Here is a 27,612-nt window from a genome sequence, read left to right as displayed (position 1 = left end):
ATGTCAACATCCATGCTTATTTCGGTGTGTATTTTTCCAATTGTACACATAGGGACGAGCGAACCCACCCCCGTCCGGGTTCTCTGGGTGTCTCCCCAGCCCCTGCCCCTGCTCGCCAGTCCCTGTATGCATATTTGCATATGCAAACAGGCACATTTTTGTGATCACCATTTTAGTTCTCAAAAAATGGTGACGGCAAAGCTTGATGAGGCCGCTGGGGTGAGTGCAGGCCATTCGCTGGGTGCAGGCAGAGGGCGAACAGGGGCAGGGGATTGGTGAGTGGGGCTCAGGGGTGTGGCAGGGGCAGTTCTGCCAAATTCCCAGATGGAATTACCTAGGGAGGTGAGGGCTCTCCCACACTGGAGGCATTCAAGATGAAGCCAGACAGCCACCTGTCAGGGATGCTTTGACTTGGATTCCTGCACTGAGCAGGGGGTTGGACTGGATGGTCTTATAGACCCCTTCCAACCCTACTATTCTATGATTCTATGTTGGAGGCAGGGCCACTGGTGTACCACACTCCCCTTTAATCATGTGGTACCCCCTCATCCAAGTAGGGCTTGTGAAAGGGGGGCTTGTGAAAAGGACTGGATTGTTGCCAGGAGGCAGGAATGGACTGGATAAGGGTATTAACAAACTGAAGCTCAGTCCTGAGAAGATGGAGGTTCTGTGGGCAGGCAGGTCATCTGTACAGGGAGGTAGTATTCTTCCTGTTCTGGGTGGGATTATATTCTTCTTCACAGTCTGGGGATGCTCATTGATCCAGCTTTGTCACTGGAGGCCCAAGTGGCCTCAATAGCATGGAGTGTCTTTCAGTAGCTCAGGCTGGTGCCTTGACTGCAACCCCCTCCTGGATAGAGATATCCTAACCATGGTTACCCATGGCATGGTAACCTCCTGGTTAGACTACTGCAATGAGTTGCTTGTGGGGCTGCCTTTGAAGACTGTCCCTGTTTACTTCTCCTTTCACCCTTTTGAGCAGTAATTTATTAGAGTACTTTCACCTCAGCACTAGCTACAAAGCACAGGGGGAAGGATGGAATGCCATGGGACTGAACTGTAGTTTCCCAGCACCACCTTCTGGAATCAACCATCCAAATTGGAAGCACCTGCTTCCCCTCAGCTGCTTCAGTGATGAAATTCAGGACACCCCCCACACACAATAAAATAAAGAGGGGAAAAAGGCAGGAGACATCTGGTGTTCTTTGTACAAAACTGTAACAATGTTAATATTTAATGGTTTTATGACAGCAACCACAAGATGGTGGCTGGAGCGACAAACCTTGGCTTCTCAGGTGGTCAAGAACAGAAGAGAAGACAGCATATTGGCCCTGCTCCTGGCCCCCCAGAGGTAGGAGTACCAACATGAACTGTTTAAACAATAGACAACTGAATACTAGAACCATCTAACATTTCTCATCTCTTTGCTTGGCTCTAATACGTATTCTGTATAACAGAGAATTCAGGCGATTGAGTTCCTATCAGTCCTATCAATGAAATGGGGCTGCCCAAAAACAAGATGATGGTTTCTACATCTTTGGGGGACTCCCTAGATATATAGATGTATCCAAGTTTGTAAATTAAAAGAAACAAAAAAAGTGTTTTACAGAAAGCCAAAAACCAGCCTGTCAAGGACCCTTGGGCTTCCGAGATGTTCAGAGTTTTGAGGCTGGAGGAAACTAAAGATGAGGGAAGGTAGATGAAATTGGCCAACCTTAGCCTCTTACACATCATAGTACATATCCTGGAGGAGGGATTAACGTTGTGGGGGGATATGCCATGAGGTGAAAAAAAGTCCTTTCTCTGCTAGGGGTGCACAAAAGTCACTTACCTGGTCTCGCAGCTTGCTTTGCGGTGGGGGGGAGGTGCTTAGCTGCTCCCCCCAAAATTCAGGCTGGGGGGGGAGGCTTCCCTCCTTGCCCGGCCGAAATTCAGGCCGGGGGGGAGGCTTCCCACCTCGCCCGGCTGAAATTCAGGCCGGGGAGGAGGCGCCTCGCCTCGCCCGGCCGCGAAATAAAAAGTTAAAAAAAAAAACGCCCCCGTGATAGGCTACGTGACGATTTACGTAGCCTATCATGGCTAGATCTGCAAAGTCAGCCGTGATAGGCTACGTTAATCGTCACGTAGCCTATCACGGGTGACTTAAAAAAAAAAAAAGCGCGTACGCAAATGGCGGCCCCCATAGGGAGCCACCATTCGCGTTCCTTATTTGGTCGCTGTAGTCTACGTTATTCTTTACGTAGACTACAGTGACCAAATAAGGAATGCGAATGGCGGCTCCCTATGGGGGCCGCCATTAGCTGTACGCGCTTTTTTTTTTTAAGTCACCCGTGATAGGCTACGTGACGATTTACGTAGCCTATCACAGCTGACTTTGCAAATCTAGCCGTGATAGATTACGTTAATCGTCACGTAGCCTATCACGGGGGCGGGTTTTTTTTTTTAGTTTTATTGGAATGGCGGTGGCGGCAGCCGGTCGAAAGACCGGCTGCCGCCTCTGCCCCTGACAAAGACCTGCCAAACCGCTGCCGGGACCCGCCGCCGGGAGGGACATTCGTGAAAGGTAAGTCCCATCCCGGGGGGGGGGCAGGGGCGAGGGGGCGGAGAATTTCTCCCTGAAACTACTTTGGGGGGCCGAATACGTTGGCACTCAGCCCCCCGAAGTTTCGGGGAGAAATTCTCCCCCATCCCTATCTCTGCACTATACAGGCATGTATAGTGCAGAGTCCTGCATACAGGACTGTGTACTGCATACAGTGATGTATGCAGGACATGGAATAATGGGCTCAAGTGACAGGAAGCCAGATTCCGGCTGAACATCAGGAAAAACTTCCTGACTGTTAGAGCAATGCAACAATAGAACCAATTACCTTGGGAGGTGGTGGGCTCTCCCATACTGGAGGCATTCAAGACAAGGCTGGACAGCCATCTGTCAGGGATGCTCTGACTTGGATTCCCACATTGAGCAGGGGGTTGGACTCGAAGGCCTTGTAGGCCCCTTCCAACCTTACTATTCTATGATTCTATGTTTCAAGAGAAAGAAATGCAGCCTTTTCCCTTTCCCACTCTCCAGATGCCCATCCTGTTATATAGCTCCAAATAGCGATGTCTGTCATTGGGAAATCCGGTTTGTTTTTGGCTTGACAAGTGTGTACATCTTGATTTGCATCTGCAAACCGAGCTGCGGGCTATTTCCCAAAACTTTGGGGGCATTTTTTGGGGGGAAGATTCTGCAAATTGCTCATATTTCTGAGCAATTTGTGCGACTTATGGCTGAATTTGCACAAATTATGGCCATATTTGTGCAAAATATGCACACTGCTGAGCAAATGGCACAAATTTTGATCGATTTTGCACCAATTCACTTGTAATGTGTGCAAAATCAGCCATAATTGGCACAAATTGTTCAAAAAAATCCACAAATGGCAGAACCTTCAAATGAATGTGCAAAATTCTCAGAAAATCTATGAACTGGCCTGATTTACTGCAGATCGCATTGGGTGCCATGGTGGGAACCAAAATGAATTTTTTTGGGGGGAGCTTAGGAAAACTCATTGAGCTCCACCCCACAAGCAGATTTCTTAGACCTCCCTAGCTATGTTCAGGTTCATGGATGGCAGCAAGCTCAAATCTGAACCTCTGGTACTTTTCAGAACATAACAAACATTTTGTGATGAATCCAATGGTCCTTCTGGAACACTGTTTTAGGGGAGCAATCCTATGGGCCCTAGATAGCATCTGAGGGACCACAAGATATTTTGGATCCCTGGACCTCGGAGCCAGGAATTTGCATTCCCCTCCCCCTTACTACTGGCACAATAAGAACTAGGGATGTCAGAGAATTTCACCACGAATCTCGGGGAGGCCGAATGCCAGTGCATTCAGCCCCCCCAAATCGGTGGCGAAACAGTCTGCCCCCCCCCCGGGACGGGACTTACCTTTGGCAAATCTCCCTGGCGGTGGTGGCTGCGGCAGCGGTTTGGCAGTGGTTCGGCTGCGGTGGCTGAGGCGGCCGGTCTTCTGACCAGCCGCCGCCACCACCATTTCCAGTAAAAACAACAACAACAACAGAAGTGATAGGCTACGTAAAGATTTACGTCGCCTTTCACGGCTAGATGTTTTTAAAAAATACCTTGATAGGCTACATAAATTTTTACGTAGCCTATCATGGCTGAGTGAAAAAAAAAACACCGTGCGTATGCAAATGGCAGCGCCCATGGGCGCCGCCATTTGCGTTCCTTATTTTGGCACGTGTAGTATACGTAAACATTTACATAGACTACGGCGAAAATAAGGGGAACGCAAATAGCCATTTGCATACGCATGTGTTTTTTTTTTCACTCAGCGGTGATAGGCTACGTAAAGATTTACATAGCCTATCACGGCTGACTGCAGGGATGCAAACAGCAGCGGCTATGGCCACCACTATTTTCATTCCCGGCCAGCTGGGATTCGCGGCGGGAGGGACGGGGCGCCTCCCCACCAGCCAGAATTTCAGGGGGGAGGGATGGGGTGCCTCCCCCCAGCCAGAATTTCAGGGGGGAGGGACAGAGTGCATCCCCCCCACCGCAAAGCAAATTTTGTCAAAGGTAAGTGACTTTCATACATCCCTAGTAAGAACCACACTGGCTGCCTCTCTGAGGTTGAAAAGCTACCTTGGGGAGTGGGTAAAGGGGGTGTTTTCATAGTTGGGGGGGGGAATGGAGAAGCTGGGTTATGTTGTATCTCCAGACCTCTCCAGTGTCCTTCCCTCCCCATCTGAAGTGCCGCAGCTAGCTGGGCGAAAAAAGCTCATCTAACTAAAATAGAGGGCAGGAGGAGCAGGGAGGTGAAGGTCACCTCTGCTGCTCCTCCCACTCTGCATTAGATGTTTGTATGCCTCTGAGTTCAGAGGCATCTGGCCATCCTGACAAATTGTGCCATAAGTGAGCTAGATGCTTCAGAGCAGTGTTTCATTGCATCAGGGTGTTGAACCTCTTTCAGCCTGAGGGCTGAATTTCAATGAGGGATGTTGCGGGTGTCCTGCTGGGGCTTGAGGCCTGGTGAGAAAATTGCTGGCTTGGCCCCCCAGACTCCAGTCCAGAGATCCCCGGTCTTGCCTGACTTGCCATGCACCAAGTTGGGCAAGTACAGTGATCCTCGATCCCTTGCTGAGCCACAAAATGACGTCTCATTCTTTTTTGTAAAAGCTGGTTTTACACAAATGGTGGCTGTAAAGCGACCATTTATGCAAGAGCACAGATGCAAAATGGCAGCTCAGCGAGTGATCAGGGGGCTATGTGCAGTGAGCAGGGAGTGGTGTCTGGTGAGTAGCGTGAGACTCAGACCACCGTGAGTTCACCCATCCCTAATTCCATTTTGGAGAAGCTCTCAGACACCTCATTGAGGTGGTGGGCAGGGCCAAAGGCCAAATAGCTTTTATCTGTGTTTAATATTAGCATTGCTAAAGAGATTGTGCTTCAACCTATTACTGCTGTTGGATTTGTATTATTATTACATTTATATCCCACCTTTCTTCCACCATGGAACTCAAGGTGACTACGTGGGATACCCAGGTAGTCTCCCCTCCGAGCACTGACCTGCTTAGCTTCAGCAAGGTGGCTGTTTCATGTGTCTTCAGACCATGCGCTGGGACCATCTTGAATATTTTTATAGAAATACATAAAGACATAACTGACTGTATCTCTTGCATTTCATGTTAACATGCCATAAAACTCTTTGTGGTTTTCAAAAACAAGAACAACACTATGGTTTTAAGGAAGGACGTGTTCAAATGTACTCATTTCCTGTTTTTAGGTCAAGTCGGCTAGATGTCTCCTTCCTCCACCTCCACCCCAAGCAAACAAACCACCAGTTTGTGTTGTGGTAAGTAGAATTAAATGGGATATTTCTTGCTTAAGACATGTGACCTAACAATACTGGTAATACCATAAAAATCTAACGGACCAAATAAAATAGAAGGTGGTATGGAATATATACAATTATATCTCACCATCCTGAGAGCAAAATATATTTCTAACAATGAAACAGCTTTTAAAATGCTTCCATTTCAAAAATGAAGAATTCACAGTGCAGTCCTAGATGTCTTCTCAGATATTCTCCCATTGAGCTCAATGGGTACTTTCATCTGAGGAGATACAAGTATGCTTAATCTTTAAAACAAGAAGATTCTACCATGTGGTATTTCTGCTTGTTTGAATTGTTTCTTGATTCCTGCATGCAGATTGCTCAGTGCATTAAAGATTCCTGCAGTGAGCAAGGGTTTAAGTTAGGTGACCTCCACAGTCCCTTTCAGCTCCAGAAATCTATGAATGCATGCAATGGAGGCTGATGGCTCCGATTTTGGTGAGGCTGTAAATCCATTCTGGGTTTCAGACAGAACCAGGCGGAACTCTAAAGGAGCTATCCAAGTTGCTGAACTGTGTCCCCCAAATAGTTCAGTACCTTGGATAGCTCCTTTAGAGCTCTGGCTGGCTCTGACTGAAACCCAGATTGGATGCACAGCCCCACCAAAATTGGAGCCACCTGCCTCCCCTGATTAGATGATAGTTGAATTCTAGCAAATTAAGTGGTATCACACTACATGCAAATGTGCCCCTTCCAGTTACATTAATCCAGTGTTACTTCCTATTATTTCTCAGAATATTCCAGGTGAAAACACGCCGACCTTGTACCAAAATACCAAAATGGTAAGTTGGGTAACTGAACCCTCCTGGATTGGGAAAAAAAAAAAAAGTTTCTTTTTCTAAGAGCGATCACCCAGCTGTTTCTGGGAAGCTTACAATCTGGGAATAAATGTGTCACACACATCCTGATTGTCCCCATACATCCTTAGTTTTCGAGCTGTGCTGCCTCTGAACATGGAGGTTTCAATTAACTATCAAGGCTAAGGCGTCTGTCAAAGGTTACCTTTCCTGAATGTGTGGAATACCTGTTGAATACCATCTCAGTGAGTGGCTATCTCAATATCTTGTGGCATTGTTCCAGGAGTACCCGCTGGGCACCATTGTGGCCATGGACTTAAATCATTCCATTTTCATTCTAAGAACACTGAATGTTCCCAGGCTAATGAGAAGAGAATCTAGTTAAAATCTGGCCCATAGAAACATCAGCTTTCTTGGGCCAACTCTTTGGTCTATTAAGCTTAACAGTGGCCACCTCAGGCCTAGAAAATCCCAAAGTAACTGTCCAATCCTCTATATGTCTACTCAGAAGTAAGCTCCACTGGGTTCAGTTGGTCTTACTTCAAAGTACGCCTGTATAGAATGCAATGCAAGGCTGCAATCCTATGGTCCTGGAAGGGCATCCCATAGGATATATCAGATCTTCCCCTTTCTGAGGGTGAAGCGAGAAGCATTAATTTGTTAGTCTGCTGGCTGACTAGGGATGTGTGTGAAATTCACTTTGTTGTTGTTGTTGTTGTTGTTTAATGGATTTACTCAATTGTCATCTCCTGGACCTAAATGCAGATCCAATTGCAATTTGTGGTCATAAAGCCATACATTCCTGAGCCTGCAATGCATTCAAAAAAATGAGGGGGGGGGAATGTGTCTGACAACATGCACACATTTAAGAAATGTGCAAAGAAAAAATGGGTACGTTTCCAAAATGTGCACAAACATACATCAGTCAATGGGTGCATGTGCAAAAAATGGATGCATAAAGTGCACATTTTTCTAATGCAAACACAAGTTCATTTTTTTGTGAACATTTTCAGAGAACATGCTTTCCTTTCACATTCATGTTTGCGGTTGTGACCAGGATTTGAGCACATGACATGCAAACATAAAGGAATGGCCCATTGACGCCTCTAATCTTGTGTATATTGGCCATTCATGGTGCCATTTTGCATAAGACTAGATGTGTCAAGATTCCCTTAGCTCCCACTTCACTTCAATGCCCAAACATACACAGACGAGAGGCTTCAGTCTACAATGTTTAATCCATTACTTCACAGGGTCATACAGATGCAAATTCTCAGAGAAATTCTCCATCTACCAAGGAATGCCTTCAGGGGATCCAAATGGAATTTACGAGAGTTGCCCACCATTTGAAGAGGGAGGCGGCGTCGCTAGCCTAACTTAAGGAGGGAGGTCCCTCTCTTGTCGTGTGTCAGGGTTGGATCTGAGGCCATAGAGTCCCAAAGCAGTTCTGATTCTGAGAAAGAGATACAATCCGTGGGAGAAGAACCCGCTTGTTTTTCAGAGGCACAGCTGGAGGGAGATCCCCCCCTGCTCACATTCCTGAGAGTGACAGTGACCCTGGCAGGGAGAGGGAGGGACAACTTGAGCTTCTAGATTCAAGGCACAGGCGCAGAGACAAGCAGGAGGTTGTGGATGCTGAGTGGAGGCACTCAGCCCACTTGGCGCGATGACAACAGCTGCTCCCCGATGCCCCATGGGAAAGGGGTGGACTTTCCCCTCCTACTCATTAAGTTCAGAGGGTTGCTGTGCTTTTCCTCCAAATGGAGACCAACTGACTCCCTAAAGCTAGAATCCCCTGGTAGGCTGCTCCTTTGAGTTTTCCACTTAAGCTCAGGCAATTAGCATCTGTAAGCATCATTAAGTTGAATGGAAATAAAGCCTTGGAAAAGAGCCCTTTTGTCTGCATGTTGATTCTAGCTACTTGAGGATTACAGAAGGCAGCAAGGGCGTTCCTGACAGCATGAGGCCTCTAAGTGGAGCTTTTCATGCAATGCCAATCGGGTAGACTGGTTAAGTTCCACCCCTGCCTTCTCTCTCTTTACTCTGCGCCTGCACCTGGCATCTGTTAGGTCAACCTCCTGTTCTCATGGGGTGGGGGTGAGGAGGGACACTCAAGCTCAGCCATCTGTACGTTTGTAACCTGAGAAGCAGGCCTAGTCATAGCTGGACTAGCCTGGGAAAACACCTCCCCCATGTCTGGTAGTTCTCCTTCAGAATCTGAACTGCTATCCCACTCCCTGCACTCAGAAACACCCCTGACAAGATGTGCACCTATTTGTGATCACCATTTTCTTTCACAAATTGGCTCTCGTGGCACTTGTGGATGGGTCCAGGGTGAGCGTGTGCAGCTCGGCGAGCGGGAGGGGGGCTTGATTGGGGGCAGGGGCTCGGCAGGCGCACCTTGGGGTGTGGGTAGGGGGAATCCACCAGACTCCCAGACCCAGTCGGGCACCTGCACCATCCCTGCTTAAATCCCTACTGGCAGATGAGTCAGGCTCTGGGCATGCCAGGAAGACAGAAAGCACCCCAAGGGGGCTGTCACTCTTGCCTTGTTTGCTATCCCTTGCAAACAGCAGGCTTCTGTTGCAGAAGCCATCTTGATATCCAAATGTGTGTTGATCATGGGCAAATTCAGCTAGATAAGCTCTTATTTCCTTCCATCCCAGCCTATCGTAAAGCCGAAAGTTCCTCCACCTCCAGTTCCAACAGCCAAGCCGGCCATATCTCCTGTCACAGGCAATGCAGTAAGTCAGCTTCTCCTTTGTAGTCATTGTTCCAAGACATTTTTTTCTCCTTTCAAGGTGAATAATGCTGGTGCAAATAACATCAGGGTGCAAATATAACACTCTCCCAGAAGTGCCGTTCTTTCACTTTTTCAGAACGATGAGTATGGAGAGAGGGGAAAGGGCTGCAATTGGGGAAAATGGAGGGGAGAGGGTTCAGATGCTGTTACCCCAAGGTATGGGTTAGTGGTGATGATTATGTTCCATCTTCAAGGATTTCCCAATGATCCCCAAACCCTGGGAATTCTGCTGCCCTAGGCAGCAGCCTAGACTGCCTATTGTGTTGAATCAGGCCTAATAGTAAGTAACTCAGAACTTTCTTCCAACTGCAAAGTCATGGCAAACAGTGTTGGGAAGAGCAATTCTACCAGTCTGGGCACACATCTCTGATGTCAGAGGCTCCAACGAATCCAAGGCCCTGCTGGGATTGTGCTTGTAGGTTGGAAAAGAGGGAGGAGTCATATTTTTCTTTTCCTATTTTTTTTCCATTTCTTGAATTGTTTCTCTCCCGTTGATGCTTATTTATATCTGCAGGGCTGGCATAGTTCTCACCCCATTCTGGGAGCCACGGGGGACACAGTAGGGGCAGTTGGGAACCTATGCACAGGCAATGATAGAGCATATCCGATTTCCTGAAAATTTTCTTTGCCCACCAAACTGGCTTCCATTTTTCTGCCTCAGTTTCAGGGAACTTCAGAATTTATATTGAATTTCTTTTGATGGTGTTTTTGAACTTTGAACATTGTGAGGGAGTGGAGGGTGCTGATTTCCCCCCTTAAACTACCCATCTATCCATCACTCTGCAGCCTTCCTGACTACCCACACTTCTTAATTTGAAAAAGGCCCATGGGAGGAGTTACCTCATGATGTCTTCCCCTGGGGTTTAATTGAAATGTGGGAAGCTGGGGAGGCTGCAGTCTGCCATAGAGAAGATTAACTTAAGACTGGACACTTACACACATCCCTTAGCCACCTTGTTACTAAGGCAAGTGCAAGAAGAACCCCTTGCCCCACTGATGAGAATTTCATCATGTTTTCCTTCTCCTTTGAAATTATTTTAATAAAAAAAATATTTTCTATCCCATTGAATGAAGATGGTTGAAAAAGGCAGAAGAAATGTTCGGCATGGCATATACAGGATTGACACCATAGTTACTGTGGCTCTTCCCTGCTTAAGAGCAAGGCTTCTGTTTAAGAGTAGGTGATCAGTATACTGACAGCAATTGGATTGTGACATTTTTTTGTCTGGGGCTATGAAATGAGAAAGAGAAGAATGATGGACCGAATAAGTGATGTTTGTTCAGAAAAAAATAATCCAGCGCTTCTCTTACAGGCAGCAGCAATGAAGCCAGTTCCTTCTCCTCACTTCAAGACTAGGGCAGCTCCTCCGCCTCCACCCCAGGTAAGGGACATACATGATGTATGTAGAAACCTGAGAAACTGACATTAGAAATTAGGTGCACAATCCTATGCATGTTGTAACAGAGGAAGGTCCTACAGTGCCCCATGTTGACTGGGGAATGGGTCCCTTTTTTTGTTCAAACATGAATTGGACTGTGTGCCAAGAAGCCAAAATTTATAATATTACAACCTCTCTCTTGCAGAGCTGGAAAGACCAATAAGCCATTTATTAATCCCTGTGACAAGGTTACTTTTTCCCCTGGGAAGGAGCTGTTCTAAGTAGGGATGGCGCGGGTGCCTGATTCATTTCAGGCATCCAGAGGATCTGCTCCTGCCCGCACCCCCGAGCCCAGCACACCAAGCCCCTGCCCCTGCTCATCCCCTGCCGCTGCTCGGCGAATGGCCTGCACGCACTCCAGCAGTGTTGTTGAGCTTCGCAGTTGCCATTTTCTGAGAAATAAAATGGAGATTGCAAAAATGCGCAAATTTGCCCACAGATGAGAATGCACATTTTTGTGAATGCACATATTCGCATATGCGCAAACATGCATATTTTACAAAAAATGCACATTTTTGTACACACATTAATGTGTGCCTTTGCAAAAATGCACATTTCACACATGAGAATATGCGCATTGGCAAAATGTGCATTTTCGCACGTACAAAAACATGCACATTTTTGCAATAGCCATTTTACTTGTTTTAAGAGTGGCGACTGCGGAGCCCAATGAGGCCTCTGGGGTGAGTGCAGACTGCTCGCCTAGAGTGGGAGGGGCTCGAGCGCAGTCCAGGGACTGGCGAGGGGGGGCAGGAGGTGGGCAGGAGTCTGGAGAACCTGGACAGAAGTGAGTTTGCACATCCCTAGTCCTAAGGGTGAATTAGACTGGGACTCTCTCTCTCCTTTCCTATTGAACTAGGGATGAATGGCAAATTAGCTTCATCAAGGTTTTTTTTTTTTTTTTGGTGGATTTACCCAATTTGAACCTCCCAGGGCTTTCAGTGAGTCAAGACAGAGGTTCATTCCAAAACCTGCTTTCCAGATACAACTCATCACTGGAAAAATGGTATGCAAAAATGTGCATGTTAGGGCAAAGTGTGCACAAAATGCATATATTTCAGGAAAAAGCGTAAACAAAATAGCATCTCAGTACTGTAAAGTACTTGGGAAAAATGCATACATTTAGAAATGCACAGCAGAAATGCATATAGTAGGAAAATGTGCATAAAATTACTGATTTCCATATGGAGTTTTGTGTGTGTGTGTGTGTTTTTATGTGAAGTTATCTAATTTTGCACTTCCGAACCACTAAGTGAAACAAAACTCAGGTATCCTTTCAATTCTGCACTTATCTAAATTTTGCAATGGAGAGCTCCAATCCCAAAAAATGTGTAAGAAAATATGTATATTAGGGGAAACTAATGTTTAAAAAATGCATTGCGAGCGGAGATGGGTTAAAGAAGATGCAGACAACAAGCTTGGGTTGAAAATTGGGCCACATTTATTGAAATACCTGCAAAGGGGTAACAAGGACGGGCATCTAACTGTGACAGCGACTAGCTGGCACTTCTTGGGCGAAAACACACCCAGCCTGAGGGGTGATGGTGATCTCGCCATCCCTCCGGGCTGCCCTAGGGTTGGCAGAGAATTTCTCCCCGAAACTTCGGGGGGCCGAGCGCCAACGTGTTCAGCCCCCCGAACAAGTTTCGGGGAGAAAATCTCCGCACCCCCCCCACCCCCCCCCGGGATGGGACTTACCTTTGCCGAATGTCCCTCCCGGCGGCGGGTCCCGGTGGCGGTTCGTGAGGTCTTTGTCAGGGGCGGGGACGGCAGCCGATCTTTCGACCGGCTGCCGCCACCGCCATTCCAATAAAAGTAAAAAAAAATAAAGCCCCCGTGATAGGCTACGTGACGATTAACGTAGCCTATCACGGCTAGATTTGCAAAGTTAGCCGTGATAGGCTATGTAAATCGTCACGTAGCCTATCACGGGTGACATAAAAAAAAAAAACAACGCGTACGGATAATGGCGGCCCCCATAGGGAGCCGCCATCCCCATTCCTTATTTGGCCGCTGTAGTCTACGTAAAGATTTACGTAGACTACAGCGACCAAATAAGGAACGCGAATGGCGGCTCCCTATGGGGGCCGCCATTTACGTACGCGCTTTTTTTTTTTTTTAAAGTCACCCGTGATAGGTTATGTGACAATTTACGTAGCCTATCATGGCTGACTTTGCAGATTTAGCCATGATAGGCTACATTAATCGTCACGTAGCCTATCACGGGGGCGTTTTTTTTTTTAACTTTTAATTTTGCGGCAGGGCAAGGCGAGGCGCCTCCTCCCCGGCCTGAATTTCGGCCGGGTGAGGCAGGAAGCCTCCCCCCCCGGCCTGAATTTCGGCTGGGCGAGGCGGGAAGCCTCCCCCCCAGCCTGAACTTTGGGGGGAGAGCAGCGAAGCGCCTCCCCCCCACCGCGAAAAGCTGCGAGACCAGGTAAGTGGGTTTCGTGCACCCCTAGGCTGCCCCTTCTGGGGGAGGTAGACCTTCCCGTGTCATCCCCCAACCCGGTGCCGCACAACGCCTGGGTGAGTGAGGAGGGTTGGTCTCCCAGGCAACCCTTATCCCCCTGCCGAGCCGCACAACCCGTTTGGGGGGCCTCAGGCGTCACCTGTCACCATAAGTTGCCTCTGCATGCACACCATCCCTAATCCCTTTCTGCTTTTGCCTGTCCTAGCCGCCAACTAAAATGTGACCTGTGAGATTGGACCTAATTCACCTACAGGATGCACTCAACAACACTGACAGTGTGACGTAGGCAAAAAGACGCACAGTAATAGGCCAACTGAACTGTGAGCTAAAAATTCCTACATGGCTCCCAAAGGCAAAACCGACAAGAAACCCACACTGCTTAGGGGAGGGTGGGAGGGAGCTGTGTTGAGCCAGGGAGCTGAGATTGGGAGGGGGGCTGAGTTTAAGGCAACTTCAGCCTGCCCCTCCTTGCATGGTGGTGCCACTGGGGTGCACCAATGAGAGGCCCCTACGTCCTCTCACCCCCCCCGCCCACAATAGCCCCCCCCATTAGCCAGACAAGCTGGCGCCAGGGGTAGGGTGCTTGTATTAGGAAAATTGCTTGCAAAAAATCTCCATATTAGACAAAAGGCATCAAATGCATGTATTAGGAGAAACATGCACAAAAAATGTTTATGAATTTTCAAGCATATGTAAAAAAAAAAATCATCTCAAAGTTTGAGATGAACTGAACTTAAAACTGGAAAAAAATGAGAAATGGAAAGGAACTGAAATGGATAAATACATCCATGGCAGGTGTAGATGTATCAGTGGTATTAGCTTCCAAAATGGGACATTATGGGGGATAGCTGGAGTCATGTTGATGATGGCCTTGGATTAGGGTTGTTGAAGGAATCCATCTGGGGGTGGAGCTCTTTTTAATTAGCAAGGATGCTGATGTCATCTGCCACCTCCCTCTGAATTCCCTGTTCCATCTGAGCTTAGCTGCAGTTTTCACAGGTGCTGTGGGGTGGGAAATGAATTTTTTCCCAGCAACCATTAGGGATGTACAGATTCCCAACCATCCGTTCCAGTGGGAAATCTGCCTGTGTGGGGAGGCGATCCGTTCCTTCCCCCCTGGAATCCTCCGGAGCAACTCCACTCCGCGAGGATTCCATGGAGCCGCCCGGCTTGAGGGCCGCTTACCTTGACGGCCAGAGCCGTTCTCCTCCACACTGATCGCCATTAAAAAAAAAGGCGATTGGCAGGATGTGCCCATAGACGTATATGCAAGATAGAGCCGTGAACCTTGCATATAAGCCTATGTGTCCATAGGCTTATATGCAAGATTCACGGCTCTATGTTGTGTAGAAGTCTGTGGGCATATCCTGCCGATCACCATTAAAAAAAAAATGGCGATCAGCATGGAGGAGAACGGCTTCGGTGGAACAAGCAGGCAAGTGCTGTCCCATGCAGAATCCTCCTGGAGCAGAGGTAAGCAGGGCCGATCCGCTGTGGATTCCGGAGGCCAGATTCTTTGGAATCTGTTCATTTTAATCTAGGGCAGATTTATCTAAGATCCCTAGCAACCATATATTGTTTCTTGTTGTAATGCAAAGTATTTTGGGGTGGCTTACTCTTGAATATGCAGTTAAGATCCATTAGCTTTACAAAAGACCTACTCCTAGGGAAGAACACTCCGAGAACTGCTTTGTTGACATGGATCAACACAGCTGCCTGTAGTTTTGGACTGTCCTTGGGGGTGTGGCTGTGGGGATTGTCATGATGAGTCTCTGCACTTCATAATTTACCACCACAATGCTGGCTTTCTGATACTTGATCCCAACATCTCTTTGATTTTGGTCTTAGGCATTGAAACCCGCAAGTAACCACAAGGTATGAAACTAAACAGAGAACCAGACCTGATGCTGTTCTCCAATTTCAAGGAACCTTTTCTCATTTTCTTGACTCCTCCATCTGCAAAGGTCACAGACTAGCTGATTTATTTCTATGGATCTAATGACTTCTCTGCAAACAGAACTGCCACATCTGCATTTGGGGTGTCACTGCTTCCTGTCTTCACCCTTGGAAAGGAAACTGACTGGCAGATGTCCAGCCTGCTTCCATTTTATCCATGGCGATCAAGAGAATCATGACTAGAGAGATCCTGGTGTAACTGGAATGTTTCTGTGAATAACTGTGAACTGAGCCAAGCAATTTTAAGCATCAAGGAACAACAATGCTTCTGGGTGAGCCATCTCTATGCCAGCCTGCATCACTCATCACTGCCCTCCGTGAACAAGACCTGAGGCTTGAGAAGGCTGCTCAAAGCTCTATGTGGTTGGGAAGAGAACCTTTCCTGACTCCTGAACTGATCACCTGATTTCCATGGAATGAAAGGGTGATGGAGACTCACCTGATGCTTCAAACAAATGCAGATCTGATGAAACAGGGGGGAAAGTCAGTCTTTTCAAGCCAGCCTTCTGCAAGCCACTGCTTGAATAGGAAGCACAAGTGCAAAGCTCAGACTGCAAACTTCGTCTGCCTCATCTTTTACTGCTGAGGAACTGCCACAATGTGCAATGTGCATTGAGCAGGGGGTTGGACTTGATGGTCTTGTAGGCCCCTTCCAACCCTACTATTCTATGATTCTGTGATTCTAGGATTGCCCATTTCTTTCACCAGCCTCTGTGCCTCTGCCTTTAACAGCAGCTTGATCTGCACACATGGAATTGTGTTTCTCTCTGTCAAGAGTTTCAGCTACTGATTCTTGCAGATCAAGCTCCTGTCAGAGGCATGGGGACGGGCCAGGTCAGCTGGCAACTCTAAATGGGAGAGGGCATCCATCCTAGCACTTTAGTAGACTAGGTTGTCCTTGAGGTGAATTTTTAGCATCCTATTTATGTTAGAGCATAACACTACTGCTCAAATGCTCACACCTTTCACCTGGTGAAATTGCCATGAAGGACCTTATTAGTCCATGAAACTGAAATACATTTGGGATGGTTTAGGGCAGAACTTGAAAGGCCAGTGTAAAAAAGGGCATTTTCCTTTTTTCATGTTATTTTATTAAAAAGTTCAGTAGTGAAATGGTTCATGTAGAAATATAGGGCAGAAATAAAAGGATCAGATGTAACTAGTATGATTGGGGCGGGGGGAATACACCAGTGCAACCAGGGGATTGTAGACTTGCTAGGTCAGAAAAATGAACAATCTCATTCTCACTTCTTTTTTAATATGCAAGGATACTTCTGAAATAATTTTCATATGACTTCGCATCATGGGTTTTGGTGTTCGGAATGACCTGGTCTTATTTCCAAAGTGGAACCAGTGTAGCTCGGAATTCTGAAAATTCCTTTCCAATTTTTGTACAGAGCACAACAGGAGCTTCGTACGCTCAGTGTTCAGTTCATCCATATCTTCTTCTTCCTCCTCTTCATCACCAGCGCACCATGGATAAAACACTGCAAAAAACCTATGCACTTTCTGTGCTCGGATATATGCTCACATCAACATTCTTTTGTGTGGTAGTTTGCCAAGGTGGAGAAAAATGTGTGTCAGTCGAATGCCACACCACAGAGAGAATGTTGATCCAAGTGTGCATATGGCCACATCAAGATATGTTCTTCTCTTTTTTTTGGCAGTGTTGTTATCAGTCCACACGGGTGCATAAGTATTGCAGTGAGGGCAGGAGGAGATGCAAATGAACTGAAGGAACCAAGTTATGCACACAAGCCAAGGCAGAGTGTGCATATTTTAATTCTGAAATTAATTTTAGGAATATTCTAGGTAAACTGGAATTCAGGAGGAATAGAACTGAAGGGCCAGGGCTAGCTGGATGCCTAAGCTGGTGATGGCACAATTTTCAGCGTGCCAGGAACTGCCCTGAGAACCACATGGAAGTAGCATCAAGCTTTTTGGAGAGAGACGGGGGCAAGCGTGATCGATGAAAGAATATAATGTCATGCAAAGGATAAAACAGTGATAGTGCATGTCTGTTCCTGGGCTGGCATACCTTTCCCCATCTCTCGAGTGCAAATCAAAGCATTCCTGAAGCAGTCCTCCATTCTGAGCAAAATGCTCATCTTCAGTCAAGCCCACAAGAGGCCGTTCAGAGCTACCATTGGCTAAGGTGGCCATGTACCCTGTTTTACAGAGGACAGTCCTCAATTTGAAGGACAGCCTGAGAACACTCCTCTATTTTGAACATGGCCCCTGTTTGAAGGGTTGACCAAGCCTGGGTTCAAGAGAAAGAATTCTAAGAAGAGAGAGCAGCAGGGTCCTTGAGGTTGTCCAATCAGTATTTAGCACATGGACAGCAGACTGAGCAGGCACACAGGTGACCTCTTCTTAAAGCAGACCAAACCAAAACAGGGAATATCTCCCAACCCTTAGAAATATAGCAAAAACAACAATTGGCCTGGGCTTGCTGGTGATAATAAATATAAACAGGACAAAATCTAATAATAAAGGGTTTTTTTAAAATCTATCTATCTATCTATCTATCTATCTATCTATCTATCTATCTATATCTATCTATCTAGACACACACACACACACACACACACACACACACACACACAGAGTTACTGTGATGTAAAGAATCATACATCAAACCAGTAAGAGAGAATACAATGTTGTTGTGTTATAAAGGCTTAAACATACCATTGATTATTGGTTATTTTTCTTATGGTTAGGCTTTATATTCTCTCTTATTGGTTTGATGTATGATCCTTCACAGCACAATAACAGTGTATTCTTTCTTATTGTTTTTATGTATATATATTTTAACCACAATTAAAAAAAAAATATTATTCGATTTTGCTCTATTCATATTTGTTGTCACCAGTAAGCTGAGCCAAGTTATTTTGTTACACCTCTTCTTAAAACCATATTTGTCTTTGATTTGCAAAGGGGATTGGGGTCTGGGGTGGGCATTTGTTGGGGAGAAGCAGGCAGGGGTGCTTAGCCCTCCCTATGCCCTTTCTCTGCAGCCGCTTCCCCTGATACACTCTTCTCCCCTCGATTAGCTCAGGCATGGTCTTCCCAACCAGCAAAATGAGGAAGAAAGAGTTCTGAGGTGGTGGAAAGGACTGGACTTAGGGTGACCCCCTAATGCATTGCCAAAAAAGAGGAAATGTGTCACTGAAAAAGAGGATAAATCAGGTTAATAGTTTGCATAAAATCTGAACATTTACGTTTCAAGATACAAATGGGGAAATCACTACTATAATTTAGAGACACATATAGAGTGATGTTTGTGATCGCTAGGATTCTATGGACATTATCTTGCCACTCGTCTCATGCCTGATTCCTATTCACGTTTGCAACCACTCCTTGCCTTGTGCAAATGGGAAACTTGAGCAAAGCAAGCAGAGATCAAATGGGAGATTTGCACAAAGTTCCTGAAATTTGTACAAATCTCCTCCGTAGTCAAAAGCAGGGCTGATTCAGTCTAATAAAAATATTTTACAATTTGCAATGATTTTTGGCACACACATGCTCGCACTAGCATTCAGGGCATCGGACGGGACATGCTTGCACATTCTGTGAGCAAAAACAAAATTCTTATACATCCCTAGAGGTACACTACTTCTCACCATAATGGGCAGGACTGTGACAAGGTCACCTGCTATACAGATTGTATAAAATCTGTTCTGCCTGTGTTTTCAGGTTGACAGGCACCTTTTGGTCCATCATCCATTGGACAGAATTGGATTTGTTTTCAGTTTCCAAATTTGTGCAAATTTGCAGATGCAAAAAAGCACAAATTCCCACAAAATGTGCACCCCCCCCCCAATGTGCATTTTCACGCTTTAGCCTAGGGGGGAATTGCACATTTTTGGCCATTTCTTAAATTTGTGTGTATTTTTCTATGGCGAAAATTTGTGCAAAATTCCCAAAGGTTAGAAAAACAGTCCACAAGTCTGTGGAATCCACCTGACAGGGGAAAAGCTGGTCTGCTGCAGAATCTGCTGCTCGGATTCATAGAAATCCATTTGGTTCCGTCGCAGATTTCTCCGACAACCATAGACCTGGGTGCCTGCTCAGCCTGCTGACACTTGATGGGCAAGTTCAAGGCCCCTGCTTGCCCTTCTGATGAAGTTTTTATTATGAACTGGACTTGGAACAGACAGCTCTTCAGGTAGAGGCTGCCTTCAAATGGAGCACAGGACTCTGACAGCCCTCCAAATAGAGGTCTGTCCTCTGTAAAGTAGGACACAGGGCCATCTTAACTGTATCACTTCAGACCACAGCTGGTGAATGTTGTCTTTTAATGTTCCCTTGCCTGTGTGTGTGTACATGCACGCATGTGCGCGCACGTGCAAGCAGAGCAAGGATCAGGCCAGACAGAACCGTTCTCTTTGCTGTGCTTGTGGTCTGCTTGCCATGACTGTGTTTTTGACATAGGCAAGGGTTCTAAAATGGCCACCTTATAAATGCCAGTCCAGTACATTCTACCACCCACCTCAGGTTTTCCACCACCTCATTCTACTGCCTCTGTGTGAGCATACGCCAGCCTTCCCCAACCTAGGACCCTTCTGATGTGTTGGACTGCAACACCCTTAATTCCCAGTCACCAGGCTGTGGTAGGATGGTGGGCACCAGCCTCAAATTCTAGGTGTCTTGGTTAAGGGGGGAAGAGGTGACTGGGGATGGGGGGTGGGGGGGAGAGAGAAAAGAAGTTTCAGATGAAGAGCAGCAAGTGGGGGAATAGGTTACTCACTCCCCCTCATGACTGCCATTTCTCCACCACAGCTGCCTTTCTCTGTTCTGCTTGTATGTCAGAGGCCTCAAGTTCAAGTCTCATGCTCAGAGGGTTATGCTGTTCAAATCCTGACAACATTACTGACCTGTCTGCTCTTTGTACTTTGAACCAGATGCACATGGAGGGCAGGTAGGCCTCCTTTTGTGATCATGATTGCAATGTCCATTGGCTGTCTCTTTTTCCTGTCAAAGAGGAAGTGATGTCATGAAATGATATTGGTCTGTGACTCACTCTCAGCTTCTGGCAGCAGTGGGTGTAGAATTTGTTGCAGTTCCTCAGATGCGGCTCTCACTCATTTCAATGGGGCCAGTGTAGGAGAGCTTCCTATTGGATCATGTTCTTTCCTTGGAACAATGGCCTTTCTATTAATTATTTCTTCCCCCTTTTTGTGGATCATCCCCCCTGCCCCTGAAAGAAGTTATTTTTCATTTGAGTGAGTCTGCATCTGGTGAATAGAGATTTAAATGTTATTTCGTTATCTATGAAGAGTGTATATTTACAAAGATATCTGTATTTAAAAAATGTTCTTATATAAAATTGAAATGTTTCCTGAAAAAACAAAAACAAAACAGAATTATCGAGTCTTTCTTGTTCATCTACAAATGCTTGCCATCTGTATAACTGATGGCACCCCAAACAAATGTGAGTTAGCCCAGCCTGGTAATTAAGATATTGCCTATTAAGATAATTAAGATATTGCCTTCACCTATGGCGAAGATGTGTTACCACCAGGTGAGGCCCATTTGCTGTCATCATGCCTCCCTCTCTCTCTACTCCTCAGCCTGCTGCATTGCCATACTACAGTGCTGCACTTTCTCAGCTGAAGAAACGATGGCACAGAACACGAATTCAGCAGCTCTCCTAAGTAAAACAAAACAAAACAGATTGCAATCCCACTAGACTAATACTTGATCGAAGTTGGAGCCTTCTGTCTATCCTATGCCGAGTGAGAGGAGTGAAAAGAGCAGTGGAGGCTGTCCTCCTTTTTCAGTCCTCCTTTCTCTCAATTTCTTCAAGACCAGCCTCTGAGCCCATCTAGCAGCAGTGTGCAAGTAGGGGAGGGGACAGAGGCCAAGAGGTTTGTGGATCAGGTGGATTAACATCTTCTCTCCTCATCCACAGTCCTGCTCCCCAAACACCCATTTCCTCCCTTCCCAAGGGCATGACCCTGACCTTAGGAGAAGGAGCCACCATGGAGCTTTCCATGGCAGCTGGGAGGAGGGATGTAGAGAAATCTATTTGGAGGGTGGAGTTCAACAGGTTTTTCTAGGTTTGCCCCACCCCCCGACTTCATTTTGATGTGGCACCGAACTTGATCTGCAGCGGGTTGGGCCAGTTCATGAATTTTCTGGGAATTTTGCCCATTTTTTTTTTTTTTTTTGGTTCAGAAGGTTCTGCAATTTATTTTGTCTTAATATTCATCTTTGTAAGCCACTCTGGGAGCCTTTTTAGGCTGAAGAGCGGGGTAAAAACACCCCAAATAAATAAATAAAATAAATAAATTTCTGAAAATGTCTGAGCAATTTGCTCAAATTATGGCCGAACTTGTACAGACTATGGCAGAATTTGCACAAAGCATGGAAACTACGGCTGAATTTGTGTAATTTCCACAAATTGGGCCAGAATTTGTGCACATTTGGTCAGAATTTGCACAAATTGCAAGGACCGTCCCCCCCAAATGCACAAAAAAGTTCCTGGAGTTTGGAGAACAGCCTGCAGCACAGCTTGTAGATGCAATGTGAGTTGTACATGTCATGGAACTCTGTCAAGCCAAAAAAAAAATCAGATTTCCCAGTGGTGGACATCCCTAGCTGGAAGGCAGAACTATGAATACCACCCTAAGCTCATAGTTGTATCGATAGGGATGTCGGAGAATTTCTCCACGAATCTCCGGGAGGCCGAATGCCAACGCATTTGGCCCCCTGAAATTGGTGGAGAAACGGTCTGCCAACCCCCCGCCCCCCCCCCGGAATGGGACTTACCTTTGTTGAATGTCCCTGGTGCTGGTGGCTCCCGGTGGCGGTTTGGTGGCGGTTCGGCGGCGGTTCGGCAGCAGTGGCGGCGGCCGGTCTTCCAACCGGCTGCCGCCGCCACCATTTCCAAGTAAAACAACAACAACAACAACAAATGCGATAGGCTACATAAATCCTTATGTAGCCTATCACGGCTAGATTTTCAAAAAACACCGTGATAAGTAAACACATGATAAACACGTAAACACGTGATAAATGTTTACGTAGCCTATCACAGCTGACTTTGAAAAAAAAAAAAGCGCATACGCAAATGGCAGCACCCATGGGCGCTGCCATTTGCATTCCTTATTTGGGCACGTGTAGTCTACGTAAACATTTACGTAGACTACGGCGAAAATAAGGTCAACACAAATAGTGTTGCCCTTATTTTCGCCGTAGTCTATGTAAATGTTTATGTAGACTACATGTGCCCAAATAAGGGACGCAAATGGCGGTGCCCATGGGTATTTGCATGCCAAACGAGTGGAACGCCTCCTTTCGGCACCCTCCATCTGTCGTCGCTCCCTGCGTCTGCGCCGAGCATCCAGCAAGCCCCACTCCGGTGCTCTCTCACTGCCAGGGTCACTATCTATCCCAGGAATGCTGGCGGGAGGAATCTCTGCCAGCTGCTGTGCTTGTGAGAGATAAGTAAGCTCCTCTCCCACAGATTGCTGTTTCTCCTCAGAACCAGAACTGCTCTGAGGCTCTATGGGCTCAGTTTCCACCCTGACAGTAGCCGCCGCCATTTGCGTTCCCTTTTTTTCACTGTGATAGGCTAGATAAATATTTACGTAGCCTATCACGGTGAAAAAAGGGAATGCAAATGGCGGTGGTTATGGCGGCCGCCATTTGCATCCCTGCGCAGCCCAGCAGCGGCCGGATGTTGCTGCGGGCGGCCCCGGCTGGTGGCTCCGCAGAGTCACTGCAGAGCCAGACGGCAAGGATTTCGGGGGGAGGGACGGAGTGCCTCCCCCCCACCGCGGATGTCACAAAACAAAATAGGTGAGTCATTTCGTACATCCCTAGTGGCTAGAAAACCATAGGGCACGTTGGTTTCCAGGAACTGACCTCAGAACCCTCACTCTGAGGTTGGTTCCCTCTGAACTGACCTTCCTCCTCTCCCACACTGCCTCACAGGCAGCTCGGAATGGCCCCGCATTCCACGCTAGGAAGAGGAGCACAGAGCGGCAAAAACAGGGCATTCTGGGGGGCGTTCCAGGTCGGGGAAGGCAAAAATGCCGGTACAACACATCCTATGTGGTGTCCAGCAGCCGCTTCCCCCACTCTGTCTTCCTGCACCTAGACAGCTGAAATCTGCTGTCTAGCCACAAATGCAGGGTGGCTGAAGCATGGAGGGGATGATCCCCTCCATGCTTCTCCTGCCCTTCATTGGGTAGGTGGTCGCCTCCAAGTTTGGAGGCAGCTGCCTATCCCGATAGGATTGCACCCTTAATGTATCTATTTTCCCCTTAGTAATAGTAGTGATATGAGGGAGGGGTCAAAACCAAGATGGTAGCATGTGGGGTGGGGATATCAGAGAAATCCAAAATGGATTCATATGATTTTGGATTTCTATGAATTCACCTTGTGTATTCTGTGCAGCGAAACAGCATCTTCCAAGTCATGTGGATTCTGCAGATGTGAACAGACCATTGTTGTTGTTTTTAGAAAAAAACTTTCTGGAATTTAATGTGCATTTAGCTGTATAAAAGTAAAGTTAGTAGAAAGTGCATGCATATATCCAACATTAAAAAAAGTGCACAGTGTTTTATACATCTCGTATAAAATCTGCTGTGTAGCACTAAGGAAAAATATGCAAAATATTGCATAAACAGTGAAAGTTACATAGATTGTGATTGACATTTTTTGCATACTTTTCCAAAGGGGGTGGGATCTGAGTTCAGCAATGAGTGGATGATGGAACAAAAGACACATGGCAATTCATGAAATACATACGGAATGGATTAAAGAAAATCTGTGCATCCCTAGAGTTAATTCTACTCCCCCTACACTGCATTTCCAACAAAAATACCCACTTGCTCCTGAAGTTTCTATTCCCCTGGGAAAACGCTACCATTGGCAACTCCCCTCCTGGGTGCATTTTGACTACCCTAGCCATGCCCCACCTAGATTTTAGATATGAAACAGTACATCTTCAGAAAAGTTCATCTTTATATCTGTAATGCAAACCTGCCATCTACTGTTTAAAATCTTTAACTGCATTCCAAAAGCAAATGTAGGTTTTGAAGTTTTGAATGTTACATTTTCTTCTGGGCAAACCAGGTAGTAAACTTACACAGTGCTGTTGTTCGTGCCAGACCTGATTTCTTTCTTTTTCTTTCTTTTGTCTTGCTGCTTGTCTTGTTCATGATTCCCATGTATGTTTGCGATCACTGCATGCCCTGCATGGATGGGAAACTTGCATGAGCCACAACTGAACCGGAGATTTGTGCAAGTTTCTCTGAATTTGTGCAAATTTCTGTGAATTTGCACACATTTCCTAAATTTGCACAACTTTATTGCATAGATTAAAGCAGGGGCGATTCAGTCCAGGGACGAAATTTGCGCAAAGCAGGAGATTTGCACAAATCAATCTGGAATCTGGAATGAGATGAATGCGAGCATGTGTTCAACAATTTATGGATATTTTCAGCAAAATGTGCTCATGTTCATGTTTGGAGCTTTGAACAGGGCATGATCACATATTTTGCGAGCAAAAAAAAAATCCCATACATACTTACATGAAATAAAATCATGCCATATTCTATAAAAATCAGATAATTTAACTTTGCCTTTAACTAATTTCAGTTGATATGCCAATTTTTCTGCCAAGGCTATTTTTCTGCTGCCATTTCCCAACTTTTAGTGATTACCCTGTGAGCTTCCATCAGCATGGAGACAATTAGGGAACAATGCTATGGCCGCTAAACAGCAGCTAGACGGCCATAGGATATCCTGTTTTCCAGGAACCGACCTCAGAGTAGGGATGTCAGAGAATTTCACCACGAATCTCAGGCAGGCTGAATGCCAGTGCATTCGGCCCCCCAAAATCAGTGGCGAAATGGTCTGCCCCCCCGCCCCCCCCGGGGACGGGACTTACTTTCGGCGAATCTTCCTGGCGGCTGCAGCTCCGGCTCTGGCGGCGGTTCGGCGGTGGCGGCTGCAGTGGCCGGTCTTCCAACCGGCTGCCGCCGCCGCCATTTCCAAGTTAAAAAAAAAACACAAACCTGATAGGCTACGTAAAGATTTACATAGCCTATCACGGCTAAATTTAAAAAAACACCGTGATAGGCTACGTAAATGTTTATGTAGCCTATCATGGCTGAGTAAAAAAAGAACAAAAAAAAGGGCGTACGCAAATGGCGGTGCCCATGGGCGCCACCATTTGCGTTCCATATTTTGGCACGTCTTAGTCCACGTAAGCATTTACATAGACTATGGCGAAAATAGACGCTACGCTATTTGCGTTCCCCTTATTTTCGCCGTAGTCTACGTAAATGTTTACGTAGACTAAGACGTCTCAAAATAAGGAATGCAAATGGCGGTGCCCATGGATGCCGCCATTTGCATATGCGTGTTTTGTTTTCTTTTAAATCAGCCGTGATAGGCTACGTAAACATTTACGTAGCTTATCACGGCTGACTGCAGGGACGCAAACGGCGGCGGCTATGGCCGCTGCCATTTGCAGACGCGGCCGGCCAGGATTCGGGGGGGAGGGACGGAGCGCCTCCCCCCCGTCCAGAATTATGGGGGGAGGGACCGAGCGCCTTCCCCCCACCGCAAATCAATTTCGTTAAAAGGTAAGTGACTTTCATACATCCCTACCTCAGAGCCCACGCTCCGAGGTCAGTTCCCAGAGAACTGACCTCCCCTCACTTCCGTGCTGCCTTGGAGGCAGCATGGAACACCCCGTCCTCCACGCTTGCAAGAGGAGCACAGAGCAGCTGAAAAGGGGCGTGTCTGGGGGCGTTCTGGGGTGGGGAAGGCAGAAATACCTGTACAATGCATCCAATGTGTCATAAGCAGCCCCCTCCCCCTCTCAGCCCTCCCGCTGCTAGACAGCCGCAAATGGGCTGTCTAGCTGAAAATGCAGGGCAGGAGAAGCGCGGAGGGAACAGGCCCCTCTGTATGTCTCCTGACCTGCTTTGGATAGGCGGTCGCCTCCGTATTCGGAGGCAGCCACCTATCTGGATAGGATTGTGCTCTTAGTGCATCAGATGTCACTTTTCCATTATGTTCTTCCCACATTGTCAATAGAGCCAATGCCGGGATATTCCCCAATAAGTAACATGCAGAGGAATATTACCACTGATTCGGTAGGTAATATATAGCCATCATGATGACTAGTAACTAGGGATGTACGAAAGTTACTTACCGTTTCACGGATCTGCTTTGTGGTGGTGGGGGAGGCCCTCCGTCCCTCCCCCCGGAGTCCTGCCTGGCTGGCTGTGTTCCGCAGGGATTCTGTGGAGCTGCCAGCCGGCTCCACCAGCAGCCAGACATCCGGCCACTGGGTAGCAGGCACACAAATGGTGGCTGCCATAGCCACTGCCGTTTGTGTCCCTGTATTCAACCGTGTTAGGCTACGTAAAGACTTATGTAGCCTATCACGTCTGGGTTAAAAAAAACAAACAAACGTGTACGCAAATGGTGGAGGCTATGGCGGCTGCCATTTGCGTTCCTTATTTTTCGCTGTCTTAGTCTACATAAATATTTACGTAGGCTATTACAGCGAAAATAAAGGGGAATGCAAATAGCGTAGTGGGCGCTATTTGCGTTCCCTTTTGATTCACCGTTTTAGCCTACGTAAATATTTATGTAGGCTAAAACAGCGAATCAAAAAGGAACGCAAATAGCGCCCACTACGCTATTTGCATTCCCCTTTATTTTCACTGTCTTATTCTACGTAAATATTTATGTAGACTAAGATGGCCAAAAATAAGGAATGCAAATGGCGGCAGCTGTAGCCGCCGCCATTTGCGTACGCGTTTTTTTTTTAAACCCAGACGTGATAGGCTACATAAGTCTTTACGTAGTCTATCACGTCTATGTAAAAAAACAAAACAAAAAACCAGAAGCGACCAGACTGCAAATGGCGGCGGTGGCAGCTGGTTGGAAGACCAGCCGCCGCCGCAGCTGCTGCTGGAGCCGCTGCCGTCTGGAACAGCCGCCCCAGGTAAGTCTCGTCCCGGGGGAGATCTGTGGGGGGCGGGGGGTGGCAGGCCGTTCCGCGATGGATTTCGGGGGGGCCGAATGCCCTGGCATTCAGCCTCCCTGAGATCCATGGTGGAATTGTCTGACATCCCTATGTCTAACCCCACTTTTAAAGTCACCCAAGTTGGTGGCCATCACTACATCTTTCAGTAGTGAGTTCAATAAATCATTTACAGGCACCCTCCATGGAAAGTAACACCCCTCTCCCCTTTGGTTGCCACT

The 27,612-nt window shown here is 46.9% G+C and overlaps 1 protein-coding gene across 4 annotated transcripts in view; it reads left to right on the top strand.

Moving 5' to 3' along the window:
- LOC146340649 (zinc metalloproteinase-disintegrin-like NaMP) overlaps positions 1 to 20,716 on the top strand; it is a 108,119-nt gene extending 87,403 nt beyond the window's left edge. For 3 of the 4 annotated variants that reach the window (XM_084803956.1, XM_084803954.1, XM_084803957.1), the window contains exons 20-24: positions 1,252 to 1,351; positions 5,797 to 5,865; positions 6,642 to 6,689; positions 9,371 to 9,448; positions 10,821 to 11,009. In XM_084803956.1, the coding sequence (XP_084660082.1) occupies positions 1,252 to 1,351; positions 5,797 to 5,865; positions 6,642 to 6,689; positions 9,371 to 9,448; positions 10,821 to 10,931 (406 nt within the window). In that variant the 3' untranslated portion in view covers positions 10,932 to 11,009. Of the gene's footprint in view, positions 1 to 1,251; positions 1,352 to 5,796; positions 5,866 to 6,641; positions 6,690 to 9,370; positions 9,449 to 10,820; positions 11,010 to 15,264 lie in introns of those variants that run through there. The other variant, XM_084803955.1, reaches the window with a different exon arrangement.
- The last annotated feature ends 6,896 nt before the right edge of the window (positions 20,717 to 27,612 follow it).

Source organism: Heloderma suspectum, chromosome 6 (assembly GCF_057233095.1).
Source record: "Heloderma suspectum isolate Gila_16-S chromosome 6, 16-S_ref, whole genome shotgun sequence".
Lineage (NCBI taxonomy): Eukaryota > Metazoa > Chordata > Lepidosauria > Squamata > Helodermatidae > Heloderma > Heloderma suspectum.
This window is presented reverse-complemented; position numbering and strand designations above follow the sequence as displayed.